The 10342-nt window shown below is 32.8% G+C and overlaps 1 protein-coding gene across 1 annotated transcript; it reads left to right on the top strand.

Annotated features, from left to right (window-relative positions):
• Positions 1-230: 230 nt before the first annotated feature.
• Positions 231-8118, top strand: LOC110100734 (sodium/calcium exchanger NCL1; the record flags this gene model as incomplete). The annotated part of the gene is given in 6 exon segments (XM_020828372.2): positions 231-419; positions 2707-2888; positions 3813-3958; positions 4281-4548; positions 4619-4921; positions 7715-8118. Coding segments are annotated over 6 exon segments (1337 nt in total), but the record flags the coding sequence as incomplete, so codon positions are not given.
• Between the last annotated feature and the right edge of the window lie 2224 nt (positions 8119-10342).

Here is a 10342-nt window from a genome sequence, read left to right as displayed (position 1 = left end):
TGGTTTTTGAAGTGTTTTTCTATAGCCTTTTGCTCTTGTTCCATCGAGCAAAATTCTTGAACTTGAAGGCACTTTCTAGCCTTTGATCCTTGTTGATGCATGCCATTCTATTGCAGTTACTATTTTCATTATTTTTATTATCATTATTTTGAATCAAAATTTTTTAAATTTGATGGATGCATTGTTTGATGGAGAATTGCATTTAACACAACAGTAGTGATTACCTGTAGTGTCTGGGCTCTCTGGAAGTAAAGAGGAAGCACAAAATCAGGTCTTGATTGGAATGGGCTTACTTGCTGGTTCAACCGTTTTTCTGTTGACATTGCTATGGGGTTCTTGTGTAGTTGTTGGTAAATGTGATCTTTCAGACAACTCAATTTCAATAGATACAAAGGATACTCGAGGGTTCAGTCTATTTGGTAAGTTACTTAACAGTAGTTTTCATAGAGTTGTGCTATTTTCTTCAATTTGTTGAAGATTACATTGCTTCTTGGAATTGCTGTGTTTATTTGTGAACCCTTCTAATTTATATTTGTATGACTATTTCGAATTTGTCAGTCATTTTGTTCCATTATGTATTAGATGTAAAATACCTGCAAAATTGAAGAAGATGAAGATAAAATATGGCTATCGAAGAAGTCCACTCCTCTATATCTGGTGGAGAATTTCTGGCGTTCGTTTTTTTACGTTAAAACCAATGGGTGAAGTGATGATGTAGACTTCAGACTAAAAAGAAATCTTTTCTCCATTCCATTATTGACCCTTAGTATCCCCGCCTTAAATTCATTATCCGGCTGGATGAATTTGGGAACCCCAATATTTGAGAATTAGCATTGAATTTGTAGAAAATAGGGGCCAATGGGGATGAAAGTTTGATTATTTTATTATTTTATTCACCCGTTTAGTATTCTCTATCATGAACTAATGTGGATACTGTAGATTAGATGGCCTTCAACACCTTTGCCTTTCCGCAGTTTATTCTAATGCGCCTTCAATCATTTAATATTGGCACTAAGTGAAACTGACGCCTCGTAGGCTGAGCGCTTAGTCACTCATTTGCATGCCACAATAAAATTGCTCAGAATGATCATTCAGAGTTGGCTTTCTATTAAAGGTAGCATGTCCATTTTCTATGACTAGTTTGTTCGTTGTCAAGCATTGCTTTGTTGGATTGTAATCAATCTCATGAGGTAAATGATAAATTCTTTGCTTATCTGATTGTAAATATTAAGACCAGTAGAGATAATGCTTCAACATATTTTACACGATTCTAATGTTTTTTTTTTCTTTTATTTATAAGGAAAGACATCCTACTATGAAGAACCAATCTCTAATAAACCACTGCAATGAGGGAATAATTAATTGTGTTTGTATATGCAAAATAAGTCTAAACTCGTACTTACTGAAATTATTGCTAGGAATACATTTGAAAATAATTGCTGAATAACAAGTTCCTTTTGGGCTCAGTAAGAAACTAGGCTCCTCCATTTTGGAGTATCCGCATATTGATCTATATTATTTGCACTTCTTCACAAACAGCCTTTTTATTTATAACTTTTATAAAAAATTTTGTTAAATGAACTAGGATAATACCATTGGATGTTCACTTGTAAAATGTTTGGAAAAAGTTTCCCAGCGCATGCAGTTCCATACTTGTCAACTATCACAAAGGGATTGTGCAAAACTACAAGGCATCCCCTCAATGAACATGAATCCACAATGAGATTTGTTGATGTGGTTTTCTTAATCTTTTTGGTGATAGAAAGGTGAGACCTGATTACTTGGTTTAGAAAAACAAGTCAAAATAAATTTCATCCTTTGGTGTAATTGGATTAAGAGTTGCAATTTAAATATTGAGGGAATTAGTTAGAAGTTGTAAGAAAAATACTAGAAATTAGTTGATGTTTGGTCAAAATTTTGGATCCTATTTGCAGTTCAGGTAACAAGTAAAAGAATATTTTGTAATTATTAATCAAACTAAATGGGCAGCAAGGCTTAGTTGAGTCGGAAATATTGTCATCTTAAAATATTTGAACCTGATCAAGATAGACATCATCAATTTGGTGAAGCTAAATGTATCTGATTTGCCGAAGTTATTTGAAGTTCAAAATTTTTAATCTGAACTAGACTCTTTTTCCTATTCTAGAATGTTTGAATTTGAAGTTCAAAAAATTATTTTCATTTTTTCCTTAAATATTATCATAAGTTAAAAATTAGGTAGGTCTCATGTTATCAAAATCAAAATAACTCGTATAAACTGATGTGCTGAACAAGGAGAGTCTGATGACAAACCCTTTATCTGTTGTCCTTTCTTACGCCTAGAATATTTAGCAGACCTGAAGACATTGATAATTATTTACAAAAAGTTTTTGAGATTTTATGTATTTGGTACCTCTTGTTTATTTCAGTCAGGCAAGGCTACCCCTGGTTGTGTACGATATGGTCTGATTTCTTGCAGATAACTTTGTAATTTAAATGCATTTTAAAATAGTCTTGCTTAGAGGTTGTATGCCTTATTTTTTTACCCTTTTTTCTTACGCATGCACAACTAAGCTTATCAATGTTATTTTTTCTCCTAGATTTATGCTTTGATTTAATCTATCTTTAAGGAATGTTGATGATTGCCGAGCGATTTACACTATCATGATTTGTTGGATTGCTTGTTTTATCTCAACTAAGTGATGAATGATTTTCCTGGTTTCTTAGGGTCCGGTGTTTCGACTGATTTGCAAACTAGCTATGCTGCAAGGATAATGACCGTCTCCCTTCTTCCATTTGTCATTGTACAGCTGCCAAAAATCTTCAAGTTTCCTTCAGGGCAACGTCTTACTATCTTGATTACCATTATTATTTCAGTTGGACTAGTCCTTTCTTATTGCATATATCAGGTACTTCATCTATGACAGTATTTTGTCATTATGATTATTCTGCGCTGGCCTTCAATCCCTCTTCTTCAAACTTCAACATTGTGATACTTCTTGGATGTTCCCAATGTCCCATAGCAGATTGTTTTGTTTCTGTAGAGTAATATTTAAATGCCCACTGCTCCTGATTTTTCATGTGGTTGGACATGGTTAATCCTTGCTGTGCCATTAAATCTAGAAGCATTATTGTTGCTGTGCCCACGAATTTTTTTTAGGAAATATTGATGCTCAAGCATTTTATATCACAATATCAAAAACATCATTTTATGTTACCTCTTCTTTTAGTCTACAACGAAATTTGAACACTTTCTGAACACCATTATATTATTTTATTGCATACTTTGTTTCTTAAGAAAACCTTGGAAACGTTTAAGACACCCTTATGGCACATTTTAGAAGCTAAGAAGATATTTTCCGTATTACTTCAACCATATTTGGTCATTTATTTGGCCTGTTTTCTACTTCCCTTTAACTCAATACAAATCTCTGTATTTGATAATATCGCAAATTATGATGGTGTAAAATTCATGTTGCTGTAAAATTTTAGGTTTCGTTTTCCTATTTGGATTCTGTATTTATAAAAAAATAAAATCCCATTTCTGGTTCCTTCACGCTCTCTAGAAACATAAATTGGCCTTCCTGCTGATGAATAAGTAGTGTGCACTCGGTCGGTGGCCAACTGAGATAGCTATGGTTTATAACTTTAAACCCTTGATCTCTGAGTTATTTTCCTTATTTTTTTTTAAATCCAAGAGACTTCACCCTAATATTATAAACTTAATTTAATGACATGAATGCGAGTTTGAACAGTATAATAGCTTCATGCTTGTCTTTTATAAAGAGAAGATTAAGATTGATGTGGTTTTATTTGTGCTTGTGATGCAACAGATCTTTCAGCCATGGATTCAAAGACGACGACTAGCATATGCAAAGCACAAACATGTTATATCAGGAATACTTAGACATGCTCAAATGCAAGCACTAGGGCGGCTTGTAACAAGTGATGGAGAGCCTAATAAGCCAGTCATTGAAAAGTTAGTATTGTTGCGTACTTTATTAGTCTTAAAAGTCTTGCTTCTCTGACCCGTGGGTTTGGGTTTAACCCCCATGTTTCCTGTGTTCTTTCAACGTTGTACATAAAATCTTGATCTACAAGACTGCATTTGATCTAGTAGCAGTGATGTTTGAGCAAGTTTTTCCATAAACCCTTTGATAGACTGAAGGTTGCTATGGGTTAAACCCCAATAGCTATGAGGAGCATTGCTTTTCTTACTTGTCATAAACAGTAAATCATTTTCATCTGTTTTCATTCTTTTTTAAGATGAATTGCTATAATTTTAACTCTATTCTGTTCAGATTGTTTTACAAAATTGATTTGGATGAGGATCGAGTTGTCTCGCATTCTGAATTAAGAGCATTTATCATAGGAATCCAGTTTGAGAACATAGACTTAAACGAGGATGATGCCGTGGATAGAGTAATGGCTGAATTTGACACCTCTGGAAATGCTAGAATTGAAAAAGATGAATTTATTCTCGGGATTTCCAATTGGATCAAAGAGGCCAAACGTACTGTTGAGAATTCTGGTTCTTACTCCAAAAAATTTGTGCATGACTTTCATATGGTGAGTCCATTGCTGATGTGATACTTCAAACTAAATTTTTATGTGTAACTTCTACTCCAAAAATGTGCAGAAAACAAAAGAGCAACACGACTTGCTAATTGACAATAGTGACGAGGGTGTAGAGGAAATTGAAAACCCAACCATGGTTTATGTCAAAGCCATCTTACTGTTGTTGTTGGGGACTATAATTGCAGCTACATTTGCTGACCCTCTTGTTGATGCTGTAGACAACTTTTCACTTGCTACAAATATACCCTCCTTCTTCATATCCTTCATTGCCATGCCTCTGGCAACCAACTCCAGTGAGGCTGTCTCAGCAATTATTTTTGCCGCTCGAAAGAAGAAGAGGACTTCTTCACTGACATTCTCCGAGGTATGTTCTTGAGGTTCATAGCGATTGATTTTTAAATCCAAAGCCGTTATATTTCTTTTTTGGTATTATGTGCAGAAGTGTTTGTCAGTTTATTTTGGAAGCTTTCTGTTTAATATTAGCCTTCTGACTGACATTTTTTTTTTCTTAAATCTTAGGGTAACCTGTATAGGATGAATATATTGCCAAACTTTAGTACTAGAGTTATGTGGGAAGCATCCTTGGTGTAATACATACTGATATTGTGATTATTAGTAGATTCGGGGAAGAAATCAAATATTTTAGAAGGAACAATTATTGCCATCATGATTTTTTTTCTTAATACAGGGAGTCTCTACAAATTCTTCTCAAATGTAGATTATTTCATTTTGTAATAAATTTGTTGCCAAAATCTTACGACTAGACTAAAAAGATATACATACTAGGCAGAAAGAGAGAGAATCTGGATAGGGAAGTTCTAGGATTTCATCAAATTATGGAAAGTACAAGACTAGAGTATAAATTACTTTTTTGTTCTAATCCTTCCCTATACCTCCTATTTATAGGTTCATACTAGGGTTTGATGCTACAAAAAAGCTACATTAAAGCTATGCAAAATTTTAAAAAAATTATGAAGGCTTAATAATTGCTTGTGTGAAAATACACAAAGCGTTTAGCCAAAATAGAAAAAAAAAATACATGATGATTATTGGGTAAGTCATCATTAGGTAAAATCGCCAGTCAACTTTGTTGAATGTTGGAGGGTAGCTTTTGGTCATGTTGACAAGTAAGTACTTTTGAGACGGAGCAAGTTCTCAAGGCTCTTAGCGAGTTTAATTTCTCCAATGAATATATTAAAATTTTGGTGAATTCAACATAGCTTTGACAAACTCAGGCTAGTTTTGGCAAGTTAACAGTGATCCTGACGAGTTCATGGTGAAATTGGAGAGTTTCTTATTTTCACTCTTCTTTTTCCAATTGGGTTACTTTGAACTTCAAACTTGACCGATTTGAACTTGGTCTATGGAATATTTGAGCATGCAAAACTTAAGTTTAAATTTTCATTAATTTATTTTTTAAATAGCTCAAACTTAATCGTGGGATAAAGAGTGGATGTTGTTGTTGTATTTTTTAAATAGTTCAAACTTAATAGTGATCTTGACCATATCTTTTTGTTTTAATCATGGATGTTCTCACTAGACATTTGCAAGAGGTTGTATCCTGGTGTATGCTTTTGCTGATGATATTCTTCTTGCTGATAAGAGTAGAGAGGGAGTTGAAGGTAAACTTGAATTATGGAGGTCAATTTTATAGTTTAAAGGTTTTCGTTTGAGTAGATCTAAAACAGAATATATGGAGTGTAATTTTAATAGTAATAGATCTAGTGGTAGGGGGGGGGGGGTATTGTGACTTTGGACGATCAAGTGATTAATAAGAGTACACATTTTAGATATCTTGGGTCTATTGTTCAAATTGATTGTGAAATAGATGGGGATATTATTAATAGAATTCAAGTTGGATGGCTGAGGTGGAGGAATGCATCGGGCTTGTTGTGTGATAGAAAAATCCCCCTCAAATTTCTATAAGATGGTGGTGAGACCTGCAATGCTTTATAGTGCAGAATGTTGGCCTTTATTAGAGAAGCATAATATTAAGTTAAGTATTGCAGATATGAGGATATACATAAAAAGGTTAGATTAGCTCCAGTGGAAGATAAGGTTAGAGAGAGTCGCCTTAGATGGTTTGGTCACATAAAACTACGGCTTTCCGATGATCCGATTAGGATAGTAGATGTATTTGATTTGACTTATGTTAATATTAGCTTATGTTAAGAAAGGTAGAGGTAGACCTAAAAAAATTTGGTTTGAAATATTTGAAATGACATTTCTTTATTAAATTTAAATGAGAATTTGACTCTTAACTAAACACAATGGAAAAAAAAAAGATTCATGTAGCCGACCCCACATAGTGGGATAAATGCTTTATGCTGTTGTTGTAATTTTGAAATAGCTCAAAGCCTAAATTCAACCCTAATTTATATTTGAAGGTGCTCATTAAAGTACTATATATAGAAAGCTAGAAGATGTGCTTATGGGCTTGTGAAAGTATTGTTGATGGTGTAAGCACAAACAAATTACTCCGAAATTGGCTTTCACATTTGAAGTTTTGGTTAAATGCTTTTTAATTAAAACTGAGAAATTTTGGCTAGAGACTTTTGAATTAAAAATTGATTTTTAAGTTTAACGATGTAATAGATGAAAAGTAGAATAAGAGATAGTTGTTTAGGGAGAGAATTTCTTAGAAGGGGTCTTAACTTCAATTATGGTAGAAGTCTCCTGAAAGGTACAAAAATTTGACTTCATCCATTGCAAGAAGAAGTAGCATATTTTAAGAGATTGTTAAGCCTTGAAAAGTAAGAATTATATACAGATGACAACTATAAGAAGTATAAGTCAGTAGATGCTATTATAATTACACATTGATCAGGTGTTGCTTTGAACAATGCTCTCTTCTAGTGTTAGTGATGAATATAGACTTATGCTTAGTTTGAGACAGCTTTCTTTCTACTTCTTAAAGCAATTTTTTAATAAAAAATTAAGAACTTTATACTATAAAGTTCTTTTAAGAAGCAGAAAGAAAGCCATATGCTTAGTTTGGGACTGTTTTTTTTCTGCTTCTTAAAGTAATTTTTTTGTACAAAAATTAAAAATTTTGTGCTGAAAAATTACTTTAAGAAACAGTAAAAAAGCCTTAATAATGCATCAATGCTTTCGATGAAAAATCTCCTCATTCTCCATCACTTTGTGAACATTGCAGGTATATGGTGGGGTGACCATGAACAACACGCTTTGCCTGGCGGTGTTCTTGGCCCTTGTTTATCTGAGGCAATTGCAATGGGACTTCTCTGCTGAAGTCCTCGTCATCTTTCTAGTCTGCCTTCTGATGGGCCTATTCACCTGCTTCCGAACCACATTTCCACTCTGGACTTGTTTAGTGGCCTACCTGCTCTACCCGCTTTCACTTATTCTGGTATATATTCTTGATTTTAAGTTTGGATGGTCATAGCTTCGCTGTTTTTGCTTCTGCTGCTGATGCGTTTGAATAATTCCTTCCCTGTAAGTTGATTGTCTATCAATATTTTGAGCGGATGTGTTGTTGAATACTGAATTCTGAAATGAGATACCCACTTTGGTTACCTATATTTATATCTGTTATGGCCATTGTTTCTGTTTATTGCGACACTTCAAGATCTCAGATTTTTGACTGATAAACTATATAGCCTGCATAACTTTGCTATGTTTACAGTTGTTTTAACCCATGAAGTGAAAGTGCGCCAAGGTAGAGGTGTAAACGAGTCAAGTCGAGTCGAGTCAAGTTTCTCTAATTGAGTTAAGCTAGTTTAGTTCTTATTGAGCTTTAGCCTTATGAATCGAGCTAGACTGAGCTAGAGCTCAAGCTCGTTTAATATATACGAGCTCGAGTATAGGCTTGAGCTTAAAACTTATGACTCGATAAGTTCAACTTATGAGCTCGCAAGCTGGCTAGTTAGTCAGCTCGACTCGCTTACACCCCTGCAGCAATACATGCTTATCGACTGCACAAATCTTCCATGCATTGTAATAAGAAAGACTTCTTTTGGAATAGTTGTGTGGCCATACTTTTGTTTTCAATGAATTATAAAGGAATAATATTAGGATATTTTTATATAAATTATATGATTAAATTAACTATGAATTTTTTTTCAAGTTAGTGTTGTAAATGACTTTGCTTTAAGATTCATGTTGAGTAGATTAGTACTGTTATTTAAATATTTAAAAATAAATTTATATTCAGTTAAATATTTTATTAAAAAATTCAGAAAGATAGAAATACTTTAAAATATGTATCATTAAATAGTAGTATAAAACTAGCTGCTATAAATTGGATAGCCTTGGATAAGGCACAAGGAGGATGACGAAGAGCTGTTACAGCAGGCCGGAACTGACACCCATTATGGGTATTATTGCGCCACTTGCTGCCTGCTTTCTCCTTGTCGTTTGCCACTGCGGTGGAATTGGTTGTTATTATCTGCTATTTACTATTTAGTTTTTTTTTTAATTTTTTTTAGGCATCGTGACTTTTTTTAATAACTTTTTATTTTTGTTATTATTAATATTATGTCAGTGCAATGGAAATATGATTAGATAAATCATAGGTTTTTTATTTTAATAATTTTTTACTTATATATTTTTATGGGTTTTAAAATTTGGAGTTCCTTATTTTGTTTAGATTTGATGCAATTGAATTTTTATTTAAAATTATTAAATTAATTATAATTGCTCATTAATTTTACATGAATCAAATTTTTTGTTGATTTCTTCATATTTATTTGTCTAGTATTTATTCTTTGAATATAAAGAAAGCAAATTGTTAAATTATTTAATGATTTATTATTTAAAAATCTTACTTTAATTTATTTGTCTTGCATATATGACATCATTTTAATTATATTAGAAAATCCCAAACTAAATCACCATGGTTATGTTATATGTTAACTTAATAAAGAATATTAATTGTGTTAATTAAAATTTAGTAAATGAAGCAATTTAGACTAAAGATTAAGCTATGATTTAAGATGAATAAACATTTCTCCCTCCACACCTTTTTCTCATAGACATTTAAGTGGTTGAAATGCTTAAAAGTGTGTTTGGTTTAGGCTTCTTTTGGGATAATTTTATTATTGTTATCTAAAGTAGTTTTCTAGTACAAAGATTTCTTGAAAAATGTGAAAAAGCAATGACCGAAAACTATCACAAACAAAGCCTTAGGATGATTTTCTTCCTGCTTCTTAAAGCGACGTTCTAGTATTAAATTTAAATTTTTTGTACTAAAAACTTTCTTTAAGAGCAGTAAGAAAGTTGTCCCAAACAAAACCTTAATCCCTTCATTCTTTATAATTAATAAAAGTTTTGAGTCAATGGAAGAGGACCGAACACAATACCTTCCTCTTGGATAGAATGGAAGACATACGTAAAAGAGAGTTGCCTTGAAGAGAGGAGGATAAACCTAAAATAAGGGCAAGTATTCTGACATATAATTAGGCATATAAGTTGAATTAGGTTGGCTTGATCGGCACGTAAAATATCAAATTGAGTTGAAACTAAGCTCAAGTTCAATTTGAGCCTAATTTTTAGGCTCAAAATCAAAAGAAGTAGAGCTTAATGAAGCATGGTCCATCTTCTATGGCTTTAAGAATCACAACATAAGTAATATTTATGTATGATTTATCAATCATTTGCAAGAAAGCATCACATCTTTGAAGTTTCATCCTAACTTGACAACCCACCAATTAACCCTAAAACTCAGTTCATTTCTTTAAGCGACAAAGACCCCGTCGCATTGTACAACCCATTTATCGCCTACAATCGTAACAACCAACAAGTGATTTGTTGGTTTGCTTGATAT

The sequence above is a fragment of the Dendrobium catenatum genome, unplaced genomic scaffold (genome assembly GCF_001605985.2).
Source record: "Dendrobium catenatum unplaced genomic scaffold, ASM160598v2 fragScaff_scaffold_1488, whole genome shotgun sequence".
Lineage (NCBI taxonomy): Eukaryota > Viridiplantae > Streptophyta > Magnoliopsida > Asparagales > Orchidaceae > Dendrobium > Dendrobium catenatum.
The sequence above is the reverse complement of the archived record's forward strand: the minus strand, read 5'-3'. Positions and strand labels throughout refer to the sequence as shown.